Here is a 20,637-nt window from a genome sequence, read left to right as displayed (position 1 = left end):
CAGTCTCTCTCTTGCCTTTAGTAAGCCTGTCTCTCTTGCCTTTAGTAAGACAGTCTCTCTCTTGCCTTTAGTAAGCCTGTCCCTCTCTTGCCTTTAGTAAGACAGTCTCTCTCTTGCCTTTAGTAAGCCTGTCTCTCTTGCCTTTAGTAAGACAGTCTCTCTCTTGCCTTTAGTAAGCCTGTCCCTCTCTTGCCTTTAGTAAGACAGTCTCTCTCTTGCCTTTAGTAAGCCTGTCTCTCTTGCCTTTAGTAAGACAGTCTCTCTCTTGCCTTTAGTAAAACAGTCTCTCTCTTGCCTTTAGTAAGCCTGTCTCTCTTGCCTTTAGTAAGCCTGTCCCTCTCTTGCCTTTAGTAAGACAGTCTCTCTCTTGTTTTTAGTAAGCCTGTCTCTCTCTTGCCTTTAGTAAGACAGTCTCTCTCTTGCCTTTAGTAAGCCTGTCTCTCTCTTGCCTTTAGTAAGACAGTCTCTCTCTTGCCTTTAGTAAAACAGTCTCTCTCTTGCCTTTAGTAAGACAGTCTCTCTCTTGCCTTTAGTAAAACAGTCTCTCTCTTGCCTTTAGTAAGCCTGTCCCTCTCTTGCCTTTAGTAAGACAGTCTCTCTCTTGCCTTTAGTAAGCCTGTCTCTCTTGCCTTTAGTAAGACAGTCTCTCTCTTGCCTTTAGTAAGCCTGTCCCTCTCTTGCCTTTAGTAAGACAGTCTCTCTCTTGCCTTTAGTAAGCCTGTCTCTCTTGCCTTTAGTAAGACAGTCTCTCTCTTGCCTTTAGTAAGCCTGTCCCTCTCTTGCCTTTAGTAAGACAGTCTCTCTCTTGCCTTTAGTAAGCCTGTCTCTCTTGCCTTTAGTAAGACAGTCTCTCTCTTGCCTTTAGTAAGCCTGTCCCTCTCTTGCCTTTAGTAAGACAGTCTCTCTCTTGCCTTTAGTAAGCCTGTCTCTCTTGCCTTTAGTAAGACAGTCTCTCTCTTGCCTTTAGTAAAACAGTCTCTCTCTTGCCTTTAGTAATCCTGTCTCTCTTGCCTTTAGTAAGACAGTCTCTCTCTTGCCTTTAGTAAGACAGTCTCTCTCTTGCCTTTAGTAAGCCTGTCCCTCTCTTGCCTTTAGTAAGACAGTCTCTCTCTTGCCTTTAGTAAGCCTGTCTCTCTTGCCTTTAGTAAGACAGTCTCTCTCTTGCCTTTAGTAAGCCTGTCCCTCTCTTGCCTTTAGTAAGACAGTCTCTCTCTTGCCTTTAGTAAGCCTGTCTCTCTTGCCTTTAGTAAGACAGTCTCTCTCTTGCCTTTAGTAAAACAGTCTCTCTCTTGCCTTTAGTAAGCCAGTCTCTCTCTTGCCTTTAGTAAGCCTGTCCCTCTCTTGCCTTTAGTAAGACAGTCTCTCTCTTGCCTTTAGTAAGACAGTCTCTCTCTTGCCTTTAGTAAGCCTGTCCCTCTCTTGCCTTTAGTAAGACAGTCTCTCTCTTGCCTTTAGTAAGACAGTCTCTCTCTTGCCTTTAGTAAGCCTGTCCCTCTCTTGCCTTTAGTAAGACAGTCTCTCTCTTGCCTTTAGTAAGCCTGTCTCTCTTGCCTTTAGTAAGACAGTCTCTCTCTTGCCTTTAGTAAGCCTGTCCCTCTCTTGCCTTTAGTAAGACAGTCTCTCTCTTGCCTTTAGTAAGCCTGTCTCTCTTGCCTTTAGTAAGACAGTCTCTCTCTTGCCTTTAGTAAAACAGTCTCTCTCTTGCCTTTAGTAAGCCTGTCTCTCTCTTGCCTTTAGTAAGCCTGTCCCTCTCTTGCCTTTAGTAAGACAGTCTCTCTCTTGCCTTTAGTAAGACAGTCTCTCTCTTGCCTTTAGTAAGCCTGTCTCTCTTGCCTTTAGTAAGACAGTCTCTCTCTTGCCTTTAGTAAGACAGTCTCTCTCTTGCCTTTAGTAAGCCTGTCCCTCTCTTGCCTTTAGTAAGACAGTCTCTCTCTTGCCTTTAGTAAGACAGTCTCTCTCTTGCCTTTAGTAAGCCTGTCTCTCTTCTCTAGGCACCTCCTTTGTAAAGTATGCAAAATAGAATAATAAATCCAGGAATGAATGAAGGACTATACACTACATCGTGCCAGCCTCACTCACTACTCAGCCTGTCCCCTCCTGCCTGTCTCTCTCCTACCGCCCCCTACTCAGTATGTCCATCTCGCCTCACCCTCTCTTGAGGGTCTCCATCACTCTCTCCCCATGGCCTCTGTTGTGGGTTTCTTCTTACGCTCCACTACCTGTTCTTTCATTGACCAGTCTCCTTCTCCTGCCCCTGTCTCTTTTCTAACCCTTTCCCTCGGCTATCATGTCTTTCTCTTGTCTCAGTCTCTTTCCCTGCTCGTGTCTCACTCTTTTCGGTCGTTGCTTCCCCTCTTCCGCCCCCCTCGCGCTCTCTTTTATCCGGCTACCTGCGCCAGCCGCTCTGCCGAACCGTTCTTTGTGGCTGTCCGTTGCCATGGCATCTCGGTGCGCCCACCACACACCAGAGGCGGGGAGAGTCAAAGTTTACAGCCCCGGACCCTCTCCGCTACACCGGCCCATCACGGTCCGCTGAGGATTCCATTCCGCCGCGCGCACAACCTGATGGGGATAACACCCTTCTATCCACAAACATGGTACAGTCCGGTCGGTAACCAGGAAGCGAAACGAGGCTCTGCACACAGAATCCTTACAGCAGCGGAGCCCAATGCGCATGCGTATACCCAACAAGGGTAGTCGGTGGCGCCAACTTTAAAGGTGGTGGATGAAAAAACTGGGAGGTTTCTCAAAGGGCGTGGCCGATGTAATTAAGGGCGTGCCTTAATACCTCATAAATTAAAAATCTGTGTTTAGCTAGTGTGTCGCCTGCTATTTTGCTATTTCTGTCATGCATCCAAATATATAATACAACAAATGACATTATACCTACAACAAGCCAGGACTATTGGCTTTGTCAATTGTTATTAGTTACATAGGACAAATCATTAACAACAATGGCTTTGTTGTGTAGAATATTGAAAATGCTTCAGTTCTGAAATGATGAGACTAATGGGCCAAAAGTACGACGAGATTAAGCATGCACCAGTGCTTAATTTGTAAAATATTAAGTGCCAGGGCTCTGACCAGGAGGCCAATGCAGCTTGCACCACCCATCTCCCTTGTCATCGCTGCCAAAACAACTACTAACCATCTCTCTCGCATGTAAATGCGCCAGTTCACATTATTCCAGGTCCCCAAAGATAAAAGAATGGCTGGGGAGGCAGGTATTAGTATTTTTTAATGTATATTTTAGTCTTAACGCCTTAACCGCAGCGGTTTTTCCGCCGCGGTGCGGGCGTTCTAAAGGGTGGGCGGGGCTGCGTCAGCCGTTCGCCCTGCGCAGCACTGGGGAGGGAGCGGCCGACGGGAGCACGGAAGGGGTTAAACTACCGTTGTTCTGTTCATCTCTAAATTAGATGAGCAGCGCCACCATGTGTTGGACTGTTCCAAATATGGTGTTAACAATCCGATGTGGGTGCCGAGCACCAGAAACAAATTAAGTGCCAGTGATGAGCACTGGAAAACGCCGGCATGCGCAAACGGGTTTGCGACCTGTTTGCGCATGCTAAATCCGATGGCACCATGTCCAAACACTATTTTGCAACTCGCAAAATAGTGTTTTACGATTCGCAGTTAGGAAGGGGCGTTCCCTTCCTAATAGCAACTCACAAGTCATGTACAAATGTTTTGCAATCGCAATTGTGCTCGCAATTTACTGCCCTCTTCAAGACTGGGGTGAATGTCTGACGTTGTTCTGCATTCTATCCATCAATTGTTCTTTTTGCACTCTTCAAAAGGGTGGTAATGCAGTTGCAAATGGGAAGGGGTCCCCAGTGGACCCCTTCCCCTTTGCAAATGCAGGGAAAAATATTTTTAGGGGCAGGCAGTGGTCCCAGGGACCACTCCTTGCCCTTAAAAAATGAAATGAAAATGTTACATTTTTTAAAAATGCATTCAGTTTTCTGTTAAGGTAAACAGGCAGCATTAAAAAAAAAACTGCTTGACTTAAAAGCAGTCCCAGACATGGAGGTCTGCTGAACCCAGCAGACGACCATCCCTGGGAGGGCCAGCCATTCTCAATGGGGTCGTAAATTGCGAGTGCCTCATTAACCCCCTGGCTGCGGCCGGAATTCTGCGCCTTTGCGGGACATTCCGATCGCGGGCGTGGTCATGACGGCTGTGAGAAGTTGGCCTGGTATATGATGTTCACTATTCTAGTGAGCACCTTGCACCAGTCCAAACAACCCTTATGGTGATGGTTGTAAAGTCAACCTTATAGACCAGCTATCCTAGTGGTAGCATGGACAAAGCTGTCTTAGGCTAAAACTTCAGAGAGCATGTGAAGCCAGCTGTTTTACCATATGTAACCCCTTGAATACCAAATGAAAGGACACCGCACAGGTTATATATAAAATATATATGTATTTATTACTAACACAACCCCTCTGAACTCTTTATGAGGTCAGAGGCCAAAGCACATAACAAGTTTCTCAATTATCATACAATAAGTTGCACAAAATACAGTCTAGCCCTAGGGGTGATGCAAACCATATACTAAAATAGTGGTATAAGAACCACGTCACGAACAGGGAGGAGGCCTAGGGCATAGGGAATCGCTGGGGCTATGCTGTACTACCAAAGGTTAGGAAGCAGGAGGCCCACGGGATGCGTGTGCTGTGTCTAAACACACACGCGAGTTACCAAAGGGATACAATGGGAACGTAAGAGTTAGAAACTAGTTGATTTAGGACACTTCCGGATGGACAAGGAGAAAGCTACTTAAAACTAGGACACTTGGATAGTCAATACCCACAGGAGCACCGGAGTACTCGCGTTACCTCACCCACAGGAGCCGGGTGCATAGGTGTCAAGTTGTGTCGGGTTTCGTCGCTGAATCCTATGGAGACCTGTAAAAAGATGCTGCACGCGACCAGGAGAGAAGTGTCCGGTTGGATCCAAGGGTGGTTCGAGGATGAAGAGTACCTGAAAGCAGAGGGGACAGAGTCTGGGTCACTAGCCAGTGACCAGGAAGGAACCAGGCGGTGTCGCGAAGCAATCAGGTGATTTCGTGTTGCTTGTCTCTGCAGCCACGTGGACCAGGAGGCGTCGACGATGACCAGGAGCTGGATACGGACTGTCCAACGAAGGATCTCGCTGTCGGCGGTGTCGGCATCCGGATTGGAGTCAACAGGCCTTGGCAAATGCAACCCATGCAGGAATCGAATATTCGCTTCGAGGCAGACCAGCAAGGTCTGGGGAGCTTCTCCTTTTCAGGGAAGCATGAGCAAGCCTGGAGCAACAAGGCAAGTGGTGCAAATTCAAAGGTTCGTCGTCACAGAGGCCACTAGCCAACGGGCAAGTGACCGGACAGACGCGTCGAGCACAAAAGTACCAGCAGGCCCCACGCGGCACTCGGTGAGTGTGGAGGGTTGTGCGTCGGTGCAAAAGATGCTCGGGCTGGGGCTTCTCAATCCTCAATGCACAACTTCGAGGGTGCCTCAGAAGCTGCACAAGTAGCAATGAGCAGGTTTTTCAAGATGTCCGGTCCCACGTCTCTCGTCGCCTCCACGGGTCTCAGCTTTGCTGTGGCTGTGGTTCGGGGTCATAGAAGTCTGGAAATCCAGTTCTTGTCAGGCTCTGTGCTCGGGCTCCGGCGGGAGCGTCGACAAAGCAAACCGCAGATCACTTGATGGTGCCTGTTTGCACATGGTGGTCACTCCTTGACCACAAGGGAGATTCTTCAGTCTTCTAGTTGCAGTAGAATGTTGAAGGACCAGAGTTTCGTTTCAAGTTTCAGTTCAGGATAAATCTAAAGTCTCTTGACTCAGCTCTACCTCTACACCAATCAAAGGGGCTGGATTACCTGCTAGGTCCCTCATATGGGTGGGACCAGGGAAGGGGGTGGTTACACCCCTTTCCCTTTGTCCAGTTTCATGCCAGAGCTGGGGCTGGAGTGCCCCAGCAACTGGTTTGAACCGGACTATGCATGGAGCACCTTGTGTGCCCCAGGCAGTGTCTCATTTCATTCAGTCCTCCCTGCCCCAATACACTAAGCCCTGTCTGGGGTGGTGCTAGCACCTCCCAAGGCATGAAATCTATTGTCCAAGCCTCCCTCGCTGGAAGAACTCCAAGCAGCAGGAGGTCAGACTTTTGTCTGTGGCAGCAGCATCCATTTTGTGATGCTGAGGCTCTGGTTAACTTTAACCGGGATTAACAGGAACAACATGTCTTCTCCCTCTAGAAGGGTGGAATGCTACCCCCGCCATCAGAACTGGCGAGTGGGTAGTATTCCAAAGCGTATGACACCTTACACGACATGTTTTAATAAAGCCAAACCAAAGCTAGCATTAATCTCGAGGATTATAATGCACTTAAGAGTATATGGTATGGCTATATCATAGAACAGCTATAAGGACATGGTTCCGAAAGCTGCAGACAGACTCAGCTCATGCTAGAGCACCATCTCACATAAAACCAAGCACTCTGCCTCCAGGATTGTTAAGGCCTGCCATAGGAGTGACTTATAGGTATATATGTGTCTATATATAATGGTAGGTATAGGAATACTATACCTAAGCAAGGGGTGATTACACGACCTTGCCCCAGCTGAGTGATCAGCCAGTGGTGTCAGTTTGGATGGCCAACCAGGGGTTGCATAATACATGCTGCAGCCCCTGGTGGGCCTTGGATGCACCTATGCCCTGGGTACCTGTGGGACACTATACAGGGGCTCACAAGGTGACCCAATACCCAATTGGAGATGTACCTAAAGTACTTGGAGTCCATTTTACAGTGAGAGCAGATAGCCTGGGGCCCTGATTAGCAGGATCCCAGGCCAACTAAGTCGAAAACCAGCTAAACACTACGCAAAAAGTTGGGGGTAACCATAGTCAGATATCCATCCTTCTACACAACCCCCCCAAACGAAAAAAAGATAAGGCTATCCTTGACCAGGTAAGCCTATATTACCTGAGTGGCCATATAAGGAGGTACCTGCACTGGCATGGTTATCCCCTGTCTCATGGTCCACTAAGCAATCCCTCACCCTAGGGTTGTCAGAGGGTCTCCACCATAGGGAATCTCTACCTGTGGTGTGTTTTGGCAAAGTAAGAGGCTGGTGTGGGGCTGGAGTACTGAAGCGAGGCTCCACTAATGTAGGGCTCAACTTCCTCCAATCACTCTCCACCATGTTTCTTTCCATGACTGAGTTGCACTGTGCTCTCAGGGTCAACCTCTGGCTACCTACAGCTGGAGGCTGGGTCCCTTTTGTTGGCTTACTGGAGGGACAGGTCAGGTTTGGGGCTACTAGGTCCCAGGTTTGGCTGTGCCCAACAGAGTCCATCTGGGGAAGGTTCCTAACTAAGAGTAAGGGAGTTCCCTCAGGAGTTTTTGGACTTTTCACCTTGCTAGGGCTGCTAGCTTTGGTGCCCCTAATCTGCTGATGGGGGTGTTCTTTTGGACAGGGGGCCCGTTGGGGTCCACTGGCCTCCCTGACCTCTACAGCCCTGGGCTGACTGAGGCAGGGTAGAGAGGGGCAGGTTACCTGCTCCAGACTGGGTCCCACCTTGGAAGGGTCCACTGACATCAGGGGCTCTGCCAGGCTCGGCGTGACTAACTCTGGGGCAGTTCCTTTACAAGGGGTAGGGTCAGTTCCCTGAGGAGGCTGACTTTCACCTAATGTCTGGTGGGAGGGAGACTTTTCTTCCTCCCCAATACTCTCTGTCTGTGTGGAGTGATCCATAGATTCAGGCTTTACAACACAAAAATCGGTTTGAGTTTGGGCGGTGACAATCACAGCCCTACCAACCTTTTCAGGAGGGACTCTGTTTGCGTGTGGGCTGTGACCATCACAGCCCTGTCAACCTGTTCAGGGAAGGAGTCTGCTTGAGATTGGGCTGAGACCATCACAGCCCTACCAACCTTTTCAGGGAGGAAATCTTGAGCTGGGGCTGTGGCTATCACAGCCCCACTAACCTTTCCAAGAGGACCTACCATTTTGGAATGGGTTTCTTGTTCTACCTCAGCCCAGGCTGAGATCTCTAGATCATTTCCCAGTAGACAATCTACAGGCAAGTTTGTAGACACTGCCACTCGCTTTGGGCCAGTGACACCTCCCCAGCTGAGATTTACTACTGCCATGGGATGATCTTTCTGCACTCCATCAATATTGACCATCTGGTATGTGTACCCAGGTAAAAGTTGTCCTGAGGGGACTAGACTCTCAGTCACCATAGTGATGCTCGCCCCTGTGTCTCTATAGGCTTCAACTTTCCGACCATTGATGAGGGGCTCCTGTTTGTACTTGTCCAAAGTGTTGGGACAAGCAGTGAAGTTGGCAAACCCCATGCCATTCTCACAGACAAGAGTAGCTAAGGTAGGGGACCTGGTTAGGCCAGAGTCCACCTGAGTTCCCCAAGTAAACCCAGCCAAATTCTTGGGGGCACTCCCACCGCCTGGGGGATTACTACTAATAGTAACAGAAGGTTTTGGAGTAGTACTTGGAGAAACATTTTCCTTATTGTTGACTTTTGGGCAACTGCTGTCAGTTTTCCAATGGCCAGGCTGTTTACAGACATGGCAATAAGGTTTCTTGACATTAGAGGAAGGAGTTTGGGACTCACCCCCCTCAGAGGAATTTTGGGGCCCTGTAGTGGATTTGTCCTTAGATTTATCCCCACCTTTCTCTTGAGGCTTGGTATTATCTTTCTTTTGGTCACCACCCTGATTTTAAGGCCTAGCCCTGGTTCTGACCCGTTTGTCTGCCTTCTTACCCAATTCTTGGGGAGAGGTCAGATCAGAGTCCACCAGGTGTTGATGTAGAAGCTGGTTCTGACAATTATTAAGGATCTGCTCCCTCATAATCAAATTATACAATCCTTTATAGTCATGTACCTTGCTGCCCAATAACCAGCACTCCAGAGCCTTAGTAGCACAATCTACAAAATCAGTCCAGTCCTGAGTCTGTGTCTTCTGGGTATCCCTGAGCAACAACCTATATTGCTCAGTGGTTAAGCCAAACCCATCAATCAGAGCACTCTTCAGGACTGTGTAGTTGTTGGCCTTCTCATCACTAACTGTGAGGAGCTTGTCTGAGGTTCCGTGACGATTTTACTCGTGTTTGTAACATTGTCGTAAATACATAATTTTGGTATCGGTGAACCGCAAATGATGCATTTAGTATATCCTGGTGTTTTCGCTATGCTACGAGCAAGAGCACTCCTGTTACCAACACATTTGTGATCCACCCATGGCATCCATTTTAGAACACGGAAGCCATTTTGTATTCCTTGCCCTCACATAGTCAATGGACACGCAATGACCTCTTTTCATTTAAAGGACACGTAGGCTTTGGCCGGTGATTCACCTTGCAAGTGACACGTGCACCTTAGGCCAGCAACGCTGTGGCAGCATGACTCGGCAAGAGCTGCCTCCCCAGCCTGAGGCCAGTCCTGCTATACTGGTTCTTGTGTTCGTTGGCCTGATCATGATTAGGCGGCCGAAGCTGGTAACCGTGCCCATTTACGACCCACAAACATTTCTTATCCTGTCTTTCTATCTTCCACACCTGGCTCTGCTCCTTTCCTTCTGGGCCTTTAGTAGGGGGTGGTAACGAAATTTACGATGAGGCGGTCCGGGTCTTGAATGAAGAATTGACATGGGATTATGATGGACTAGTGGGAACCCCTCATTTGTAATGTTTTGACATCAGATACTGTTGACGATTCCTGTGCAACGCCAAATATTTATTGTATAAGACACGAATGTTTAGAACTGTGGTAACATGTAAAGAATTTGCCTGAAGCCCAATATTTAGTATATAAGGAACAACCCTCTTTGTACAAATCGAACAGGCTCCTAGATACTGCCCATGTGTAGTTTCTGTGACTTCTGTGTCCCTGCAGTAATAAACCTTTGGTCTTTGACGCCACCATCGAGAAGCCCGTGTTTCTGTTTATTTGTGTACCAAGACAGGTTGAACTCCGGGGTCTTCGGGTGTTGTCCCTGACACCTCTGGACGGAACCAAAAAAGTCCAGAACTCCATTTGGCGCCCAACGTGGGGCTGCGTCATTCGGTACCGGTCCAAAAGCCTGAAGAATTCGAGGAGCTTCGTGTGAAGATTTCAGAGGGAGGCGCCCCACTTCATCGATCCCGGCATATCGCAAAAGTGGCCCCGACGTCCTCTTCCACGAGGGTTCCCGTTCAGACGGCTGCAGTGGTCCGTTGCCTTGACCGTCGCCCTGTCTTGGACCCGAGGTGCAGTCCTCAGTACGGCGAAACGTGACGGGTTTCTCCTTGGTGACGTCTTCAGTGCCTCAGTTAAGTATTTAGTGGTTGCTAGTTGGTTATTTTGTGAGGGTTGCTCCTATTTGGATAATCCTTTTAGTTCTCAGTTCAGTTCAGTTCTGTAAGGTTATCACTGGTTAATCTAGTTACGATAATCATTCTGTTCAGTTCAGGTATCGATACAATTGTCAGTTCTGGTAGGCCTAAGTTCTCGGTTCAAGTGCGCATCTTTTTGTGTTTTGTTTGTCTTGTGTTCCGGATTATAAAATGGTAAGTCAGAAAAATTGTATGTTGTCTTGTTTTAGTTGCAACAGTGATTCCCAGTTGGAGGACTCGTGTTTGGTTCCTCCGATTGGAACTCCCCTTTATGATCTATATTGCAAATTTGGTGTGGGCCCTATCTCTTATAACGAGATATGGATCCGCTATACAGAAAAAGATGGTGTCCTTAGTTGGCCACTACATGGTAGTTTTGAACCTGAAATTCTCGATAATCTAGAAAGAAGGTTGTTTAAGAAGAAAGCCCGGCCGGCAATGTTTGATTCTTTCCGTTATTGGCGAAAAGAATCTAAACAGAGAGAAATTAAAAAGTTGAAGAAAGAACAGAAAGAGCAAGAGTTGACTTTAGAACAGTCTGCTAGGCAGCTGCAACTCAACGAGTCTGAGAAAGCGATGGAGGTGGCCGATAGAGAGCGTAATTTAGCGATAGACAAGTGCTATCCTGCTTTACCATCGAGTACGGCTAAGATAGTAGAGGACCCTGAAAAGGATCCCCTGTTGTCTTACTTGTTACGATCACCCCCACCGTATGCACAAGGTGCTACGGCTCCACCTATACCGAATGTTCAATTACCGGTTGCTGGACAACCTGGTGTCCCTGTTCTCGCTCCCCTGAATCAAGTTCCTGTACCTCCTGTGGTCAATATTAATGTTCCTTCGACAACCCCTCTTCTAGGGTTGCCGACTTCTTTACCTATGCCTGTGTCGCTCACACCTGCTACTTCACAAGCTAATTTTCAAGCTACTCCTACTGTTCCTGATCTATCTGTTCCAACTGCTACTCTATTCACTGCCTCTGCTAATATTATGACTCCGCTTTCTGTTCGTCGAAGAATCACTGATTCTGTCTCTAATATTCTATCTCCCTTCTATAAAACTCTGATTAAGACTCCTACCTCTGACTCTGTGCAGAGACGTAGTCAGCTTCCCAGTACTGAAGAAAGAGGAATACTAGATTCCACTGCTCTTAGATGGGTTTCGAAAGTTGGAAGATATAATGTACAAAATGTATTAGATACATTTATGCAATGGAACGAACCGACACAACGATATGTGTTCGATGAAATGTGTTTCCTTCTACGTGAGGAATTGGAAGAGGATGACCCTGAATCAAATCTAGGAGAATTAATTAATGTTCAGAAAGAGTTTGCTACAGGTATGATAGTTGGACAAAATATAAAAGAAGCGATGGAACTGGTTCTAAGTTATAGATCCGACTCATCCCTTCTTTCACCGAGAGAGTTAGAGAAACGTAGTACGAAACGAAATCGTCAATATCCAATGAGAGAGGTTCCACCAATTTGGCGCGAAGCTGTGCAAGCTAATGCACCGCTTGGTATTGCAGCCGCTCCGGCCCAATTCCAGAGAGTATGGATACATATTCCATGGAAGCGAGCTGAAGTATTAGCAGTAAAACAGGCTTTGCCAGATCCGCGTAAAAATCCTGCAGGGTACTACAAAGAGTTAGCTCAAACAGTTGACGCTTGTGTATTAAATTTAACTGACATAGATCTGCTGTTTGGTAATGTAGTACCGCAACCAATTTGGGCTAAAATTCGTAAAGAGAATCATCCAGTTGCCCTAGGTGGTGACTGGGCAGCTATAATTGCAGCGGATGGTCAACAAATAGGTGGTTCCAAACCTGAACCTTTAATTGCTAATTTGCCTGGTAGAATAATCGATTTAATGAAAACCTTGATGCCAGCATTGCGCGTTAACTGGGACAAATTGTCTGCGTGCAAACAAAAGAAAGACGAAAGCGTCTCCGACTTTTTCACAAGATTCGAGGAGACTTTCGTGGATCATAGTGGTCAGGATATGAGCACAGAAGGAGGCCAGAGATTATTTGTCGATAAATTTGTGCACAATCTGTTGCCAGAACTTAGTAGTAAATTAAAGAATTCTGAAAGTGCGTGGGCTGTCTCTACGACTGCGCAAATACTTGCGACTGCTCAGTACTATGAAAATAGGGATAAAGAAGAGAAGGAAAAATCAGATAAAAAGACGAAAGATTTAAAAACTAAAGTACTTTTACAACAAGCTTATCCGCCTCGCATGAATCAAACTAATATGCAGCAGGGGTCATATCAAAGAACGGATTATAACTTTCAAAGGCCACAATACCAGTGGAATCAATGTGCTTATTGCAAAAAGGAAGGTCATTACAAAAGTGAGTGTCCAGTTCGAACACAAAATAATGATGCGGCAGCTCAGAGAGGTCGTGGTAGTTCTATGCAAAACTCTAGAGGTCGAGGACGAGGTGCTATGCCTCCACAGACAAGTGATCGCCCCTCTAATTATTTCGACCAGCGAAATGGACAATCTGCCCAACAGAATAGGTCTCCACAGTATCATGTTGAAGACTATTATGAAGCTAGTGAGGAAGGTCAGCAAAATGAATACTAGGACAGCCATGGACAAAGAGAGGGAGTAGTATCAGTACCAGTAGATCAGAGTGGGCCTTATGTCGCAGTAGCAACATCAGGTATAGTCGAACCGTTTCTGTTGGATACTGGTGCAGCAAAAAGTTCTATCATACATGCAAAACTCCCTGGCGCACCTTTGTCTGGCTCAACAAACGTTTCAGTAGGTTTTTCGGGCGCCCCTGTTCACAACCCTGTTTCTGGTCCTTTGTCTATTTCTGTTGGACCCCGTCAATTGAAAGCACCCCTGATTTTGACGACAGGTTGTAACGAAAATCTGCTTGGTTTAGACTTGTTAAAACGCCTGTACGCGACATTGTACTGTTCTCCAGCGGGAGTACAGCTTACGTTGGGTAAAAGAATCATCTCCCCGATGTACTTGTCGATGGATGCGCTCCCACCAGAGCTGCGTTCACTCCCTGATACTCTTTGGGCGACTGGTCCTAATGATGTAGGTCTATTGGAAATTCCACCCTATGCAGTAACTTTGAAAGCAAATGTCAAACTTCCACGAATTCCACAATACAGAATCTCTAGTGAAGGTGAGCGTGCGCTCCTACTGATAGTACAAGACCTGATCAAGAAAGATGTTGTAGAAGAGACTAGAGGTAATGTCTGTAATAGTCCGGTACTGCCTATTTTGAAACGAACTGACCCTACAAAGCCTCCAGTATATAGGTTCGTAATTGATCTTAGAGAGGTTAATAAAATTGTGATCCCACAGTTTCCTGTGGTACCAGACATTACTGCATTGTTAACGTTGATTCCCGCTACAGCAGCATGGTTTTCAGTTGTCGACTTGAAAAATGCCTTTTTCAGCATTCCGATAGCCGAGGAAAGCAGAGATATTTTCGGTTTTTCTCTAGGAGGACGAAGTTTTAGATTTAAACGCGCTCCACAAGGTTATTGTGAAAGCCCATCCATTTACAGTCAAGCATTAAAAAGTCAGTTAGATTCCTTCGTACTTCCTCGTGGTTCTGCTTTAGTACAGTATGTCGATGATCTTCTAGTGGCTGCCGATGACAAGGAAACTTGCAAAACAGCTACGATTTCTTTATTGCATCACTTGTCAGATTTAAATCACAAGGTGTCACCTTCAAAAATGCAATACTGCTGCCAAGAAGTGACCTACCTAGGTCATCTCTTGTCAAAGGAGGGAAGGAAGTTGACCCCAGAGAGAATAAAAGCAATTACACAGATGAATGTTCCTAGCACGCAGAGAGAAGTGCGTGCCTTTTTGGGTATTACCTCCTATTGTAGGCAATGGATCCCAAATTTTTCTCTTTTAGCAAAACCATTAGTAGCCTTGACTAAGAAAGGTGTTCCGAGTCCGGTACCATGGTCTGTTGAATGTCAGCAGAGTTTTTCTGAGTTACGAAATGCACTGTGTTCAGCACCTGTATTGGGTACACCCGACTACAGTAAGCCATTTACGCTCTATGTCCACGAGAGAGAAGGTTGTGCATTGAGTGTTTTGACGCAGAAATTTGGTGATAAACAACGCCCTTGTGCGTATTTTTCATCAACATTAGATCCAGTAGCTAGAGCATTGCCTAGTTGCTTGAGAGCTACAGCCGCAGCTGCAGCTTCCATTCGACAATCTGCTGGTTTAGTAATGAACAACATGCTAGTAGTTATGGTTCCTCATGCTGTGGATACACTCATGAACCGAACCAAGACGCAACACCTTACCAGTGCTAGATTATCAGGCTATGAACTGACACTATTAGCTAGTCATATTCAGATCAAAAGATGCAATGTATTGAATCCAGCAACATTGTTGCCGACTAGCCAAGAGTCGAGTGATTCCGAACCACACGACTGTTGTTTCAGAACTGAGGAAGAAACAAAAGGACGAATCGATCTAAAAAATACTCCGTTGTCAGATCCAGATGGCACGTTGTATGTTGATGGGTCTTGCTTCAAATTGGAGAATGGTGATGTGACTGCTGCCTATGCCGTAACGACTTTGAGTACGATTGTGGAGACTGCAAGAGTGAGTCAGAATTCTGCCCAGGCTGCAGAATTGATCGCGCTAACAAGAGCGTGCGTTTTAGCTAAGGGAAAGAGAGTGAATGTGTTCACAGATAGTCAGTACGCGTTCGGCGTGGCCCATAGTTTTGTCCGTTTGTGGAAAGAAAGAGGTTTCATTACGTCCCATGGGACTAAGATTCAACATGGTCAGCTAGTTAATGACTTGTTGGAATCTCTAACCTTACCGACTGAAGTTGCGATTGTGAAATGCAGTGCTCATAAAGCAATCACGGATGATGTTGGTCGTGGGAATGCTTTTGCTGATGAGATCGCAAAACAGACAGCTAGAAATATGATGAGTAGAATGTATGTTGCAACGTCTGCAAGATGGATTTCTGAGTCTGGAATGTGTGAAGACACAGTGGAAAGCGTGAAGGAAATTCAGAAAGAGGCGACTGAGGAGGAAAAACGTGCATGGAGAGAGAGCACGGGTAAATTGGACTCGAGTGGGTGTTGGATTGATTTGTCGGAACAACAGCGTTGGATGTTGCCTGATGCGTATGTGCTTGCAGTAGTGACGATGGCGCATGGAACAGCGCACATCAGTTCAAAAGGGATTTGTAAGATGTTGGCTCCGGTCTGGAAGAATGACGGAGTTAGTAAGTGTGCAGAGAGAGTGGTGAGAAATTGTATGGTATGCTTGATGCATAATCCTGGCAAGGGAATCCCCACACCTGCAGGTCACTTCGCTCCTCCTTCCTGCCCTTTTGAAGTGATCCAGCTAGACTTCATTCACATGGACCGTTGTAATAACCTGAAATACGTCCTAGTGGTAGTTTGTGCTTTTTCCAGATGGATCGAAGCATACCCACTGAAGGACAATACTGCCTTATCCACTGCCAAAATTCTTCTTAAAGAATACTTCCCCCGATACGGAATGCCACGGATTGTATGGTCAGATAACGGAAGTGAGTTCGTAGGGAAAGTTATGCAGAGTGTGTGTGCCGGCCTAGGGATTAGGCAAAAATTCCATAGTGCGAATCATCCCCAGTCCGCGGGTTTAGTCGAGGGTTACAATGGCACCCTTAAACTGAAACTCGCTAAGATACAAGCATCCACGGGTTTGTCCTGGCCAGATGCATTGCCTTTGGCTTTGCTATCAACAAGAGCAACTGTACATTCTAGAGTAGGGCTTAGTCCTTACGAAATAGTTTTCGGTCGTCCTGCAAATGTTTGGGGGGTACCTAGACCGAAAGAATTTAAGCAGCTGGAATACCCAATGTTAATTGATTACCTTTTCGACTTGACTGCTAAATTGAGTCTTATTCACCAACAGGTTTTCGACGCATTGCCAAAGCCACCGGAGAGTCCAGGCCATCAGCTGAAACCGGGTGATCAGGTGGTCATCCGAAATTTTGCAAGAACGAAAAATCTTCAGCCCAGATTTATTGGCCCTTTCCAGGTCCTGTTAGCAACGAGAACTGCTATTCGTGTGGCCGGAAGGAAACATTGGATCCACACGACACACGCTAAACGTGTGCCTCTGCCACTTCCTTACGACAACTGGGTGAAGAAAGGAATCGGTGCCTCTGAAACGGAACGAGTCCCCAGGTTCATACCTTTCAGCGATGCAGAACTGATCACGGATTCACCAAATTCTGACTCTCCTCCTGAAACTGCTCTTTTGAACCCTGAACATTTGCCTTCTGCACCAAAAGAACATTTGCCATCTGCGAACGTGAACATTGCAACACCAGCTGAAAATATATTGTTTCCAGATCAGACAGCTCCTGCAAAACTGAGATACAACTTACGTTCTCGTGATATGGACAAATAAAGCAGAAAACTGCCTATTTTCAGATTTGCATTTTCTATACATTGCCTCCAGCCAGGAAGTTTGCTAATACTTTGTATTGTTTCTTTTTGTTTTAAAATTGCCTTGCCGTCTGGGTAGCCGTAGGGTCGTGGCTGTGTGCTTAGTTGAATCTGCAGGGGTCTGACACAAGGTCGATCTTTCTGTTAGTTCTGGGAACTCCCAGGGCTGATAGAGGCATTTTCATCTACGTACACATCATCAGTGGTCGCGAACGGTCGTAGAAGATGGAGCTTCCTGAGCTACAACGAGAAAATGTAATTTATGTTCGCAGAAATAGACTGTACAGAATACTACACAGCAAATGCTTTCTAATGCAATGTGCAGTTACATTTTTAATTGTTTTGATGACGCTGGTGGGTGGAATCGTCTTTGGCGTACATTTGATTTTTGTGCCAATAGCTACAGTACCTCCCCTTGATCCTACTACTTCTACGGTTTCTTTTATGCATTCTTTTCACTCATTTCCTGAACACGAACAAGCTCGACGCTCAGAATTTATTAATAATACATTTGTACAGCTCTTGCATCAACACCAACTGATAGTTAATACTACAAACTGCTGGGTGTGTGGCTTGATACCTCACACTATGGATAAAGGCATTCCCTATCTAGTCTTGCCTTTTAGCTATAATGGATCATTTCAGGCCTTTCAGACCATTTTTTCATATGCCCTTGAGACCTATCCTCCGCGTCCACCACGGTCCACTAAATACAACTCAGCCAACAAAGCTTTAGTCCAGGGAATTATTGATATGATTAAAGACGTCAATAATACTCCATCTTATCCTAGAGATGAATTACTGGTGTATCTGAGTTGGAACTCTACAGAGTATCGCCTTAGTTTGGGAGAAAGCAAGCGTAAAAGCTCCACTTCAGTTTGGGTCGTGCCTCACCGAGGTCAGGTCTGTTTGCAAGGAAATGGGAGAAATCCGAGAGCTCAGCTAGGGAAGAGTGAGTGCGTTGAGACTTACGTATTTCCGTCTAACTCCTCCCCTGCCTTTCTGACTGCTAGGGGTACCTACTTCATCTGTCAGGACAGAGCATATACATGGCTGCCTGCTGACTTTTCAGGTTCATGTTATATTGCTCGATTGTTACCCCCGACATACACTGCTTCTTCAGATTATCACAAAACCAGAGTAGCAAGAGGTGTCTTCAGCAAGGAAGATACCGCTGGTCAGGAAGCTGGAGACTTCTTCAAAGGTTTCCTTCCGTTTTGGGGGCCTATGGCCAATAGTAGAAATCTTCGCCAACTAACACGGGTAGTTGAATCTACTATTACGGAAACTGCAGGTGCCCTTAGTAACTTAACAGCTGAGCTTCAGGCGGATCGTCTCATGACGTTGCAGAATCGTATGGTTCTAGACGTAATACTTGCAGATCGAGGTGGGGTATGCAGAATGATCCAATCGAGCTGCTGTGTCTTTATTCCTAATAATGCTCCAACAGTCTATGAAGCAATCTCTAAGCTACACAAGATTTCCGACTCTATACACGTAGATAAGGGAAACTGGTCCTTCATGGAGTGGTTTTGGACTCTGGTATCAGCGTGGGGATGGAAGGTTCTGATGGTTATTGGTGTCATCCTAGTATTTCTGTTCTCGTGCTGTCTTATTATCCAGTGTGGTCCCGCTCTGTGTAGTCTCTGCGCTGCAACCTGTTTCAGGAAACCACCTGCATTAGGAGAAAAGGCACGAGGCAGGATGATGATACAACGACATGTCGCTGACCTAATGAGCATAGAAATGGATATACAAGTGTGCTCTCGCTACTACAACAGAAAATCACATGCAGTTCAATGACTGAAAATATATAAGAAAACAGAAGCAGAATCTTTGGTATGTTCTTGAAACAGCAAGAAGATGATTTATTCTCTCCAGACTCAAGAGATGTAATGAAAAGCCGACACGTGTTTCGTCGTGTACAGTTGAGTCAACACGACTCTTCAGGGCTGATGATACAAGAATAAATACATCAGGTCAATACTGCCGTTGTCAGATACTGCAAATGGTGACAAGATGCAGCCAACATGCAGTGGTGCCGTACGATTCGGTTCGCACGTGATGGTGTTGTGTAGTGGTGATATCAACACAATAGTACATGTGTCACTCAAAGGCTGTGAGTGGTAGCCCTCGGGTGGTGGTGCATTGACAGAAAGTTCCGTGACATGACGCTTTGGTGTGTGATCGAGTTTAACACATACACAGAGATCTTGCATTTCGAGGGTTCATGTGGTTGTGGATCAGTCCAAATGAAACTAGGTGAATCTATGTGAGGAGGTGTGGGTGAGGGGCCATAACAGTATCATCACGTGGTTGGCCGGTGATGTCTATATCTGTGCTGATTGGGGGTGCTAAGGGTATTCTGTTATCGTCTTTCCAGTCACATCTAGACTCGTGGTAAGAAAACCGCAACTTAGTTCTCCATCTACTCTACTGAGTAGGTGTTCCTCTTCCCTTACCTTAGAATGCTTCCACTAATGATTCCCTCCCTTTTTTACGTATACTTTTTCTTTTAGTCTCTCTCCGGCAAGTAACGTCCAATACTCGGATATTAGCCCAGACCTATCACCAAGCGCCAAGGAAAATACTATTTCTCAAGGTAAATAAACAATAATAGCGAGAGAGAGTTACTTGTCCAATTCTATCGAATCTTATGTTCGTAAAGGGCACGATAACAGAATACCCTTAGCACCCCCAATCAGCACAGATATAGACATCACCGGCCAACCACGTGATGATACTGTTATGGCCCCTCACCCACACCTCCTCACATAGATTCACCTAGTTTCATTTGGACTGATCCACAACCACATGAACCCTCGAAATGCAAGATCTCTGTGTATGTGTTAAACTCGATCACACACCAAAGCGTCATGTCACGGAACTTTCTGTCAATGCACCACCACCCGAGGGCTACCACTCACAGCCTTTGAGTGACACATGTACTATTGTGTTGATATCACCACTACACAACACCATCACGTGCGAACCGAATCGTACGGCACCACTGCATGTTGGCTGCATCTTGTCACCATTTGCAGTATCTGACAACGGCAGTATTGACCTGATGTATTTATTCTTGTATCATCAGCCCTGAAGAGTCGTGTTGACTCAACTGTACACGACGAAACACGTGTCGGCTTTTCATTACATCTCTTGAGTCTGGAGAGAATAAATCATCTTCTTGCTGTTTCAAGAACATACCAAAGATTCTGCTTCTGTTTTCTTATATATTTTCAGTCATTGAACTGCATGTGATTTTCTGTTGTAGTAGCGAGAGCACACTTGTATATACCTTGTTTAGTCCCTTGACTTTTTTAGACGGTTAAGGGTGTTTTTCCGCCTGCTCTGCACGCACTACATGTCTGATTGTCTATCAACACCCTGTAACGTATATCCTAGGCAGTGCGCCAGAATAATCTGATTTTCTAAAAACCCCACTGAAGTGTTTCTTGAGTTTGCAGATTGGGCGCCTCCACGTTACATCCCTGAACCACTCGACCTTATCTTAGGTGTCTCACTGTCCACCACACTATGGACAGGGCTAAGGCGGCAGCAGATCTTTTTGAGAATCTGGCCAAGGGCATGCCCACACACCAGGCATCAGCCACGGCAGGTCCTGCACGTATAGAGGGTTTAAGAGACAAGTTCTTCAAATTAGAGAAATTAAAGAAACAAGAAAACTCCCGTTGGTGGGACGGAGCAACCTTAAAACACTATCTGAAACTCAAACTAGTTCCTAGAGGTCTACGATCTAACATCTTCCCGACCTATGATGATCTAGACCGGGATCTCATG

The 20,637-nt window shown here is 46.2% G+C and overlaps 2 protein-coding genes across 3 annotated transcripts in view; one reads left to right on the top strand and one right to left on the bottom strand.

The window, feature by feature from the left end:
• Nucleotides 1–2,632, bottom strand: part of CCDC74B (coiled-coil domain containing 74B) — a 235,322-nt gene extending 232,690 nt beyond the window's left edge. The window contains exon 1 of one of the 2 annotated variants that reach the window (XM_078667780.1): nt 2,391–2,632. The gene's annotated coding sequence lies outside the window, so the exon portion shown is untranslated. The other variant, XM_078667781.1, reaches the window with a different exon arrangement.
• The window catches only part of LOC144790943 (uncharacterized), a 225,330-nt gene extending 212,360 nt beyond the window's left edge, over nt 1–12,970 (top strand). The window contains exon 2 of the mRNA XM_078665569.1: nt 9,082–12,970. Coding sequence (XP_078521695.1) covers nt 10,553–12,970 — 2,418 coding nt within the window. The 5' untranslated portion in view covers nt 9,082–10,552. The remainder of the gene's footprint in view (nt 1–9,081) is intronic.
• Nucleotides 12,971–20,637: the final 7,667 nt, after the last annotated feature.

This window comes from Lissotriton helveticus, chromosome 11, assembly GCF_964261635.1.
Source record: "Lissotriton helveticus chromosome 11, aLisHel1.1, whole genome shotgun sequence".
NCBI lineage: Eukaryota > Metazoa > Chordata > Amphibia > Caudata > Salamandridae > Lissotriton > Lissotriton helveticus.
The sequence above is the reverse complement of the archived record's forward strand: the minus strand, read 5'-3'. Positions and strand labels throughout refer to the sequence as shown.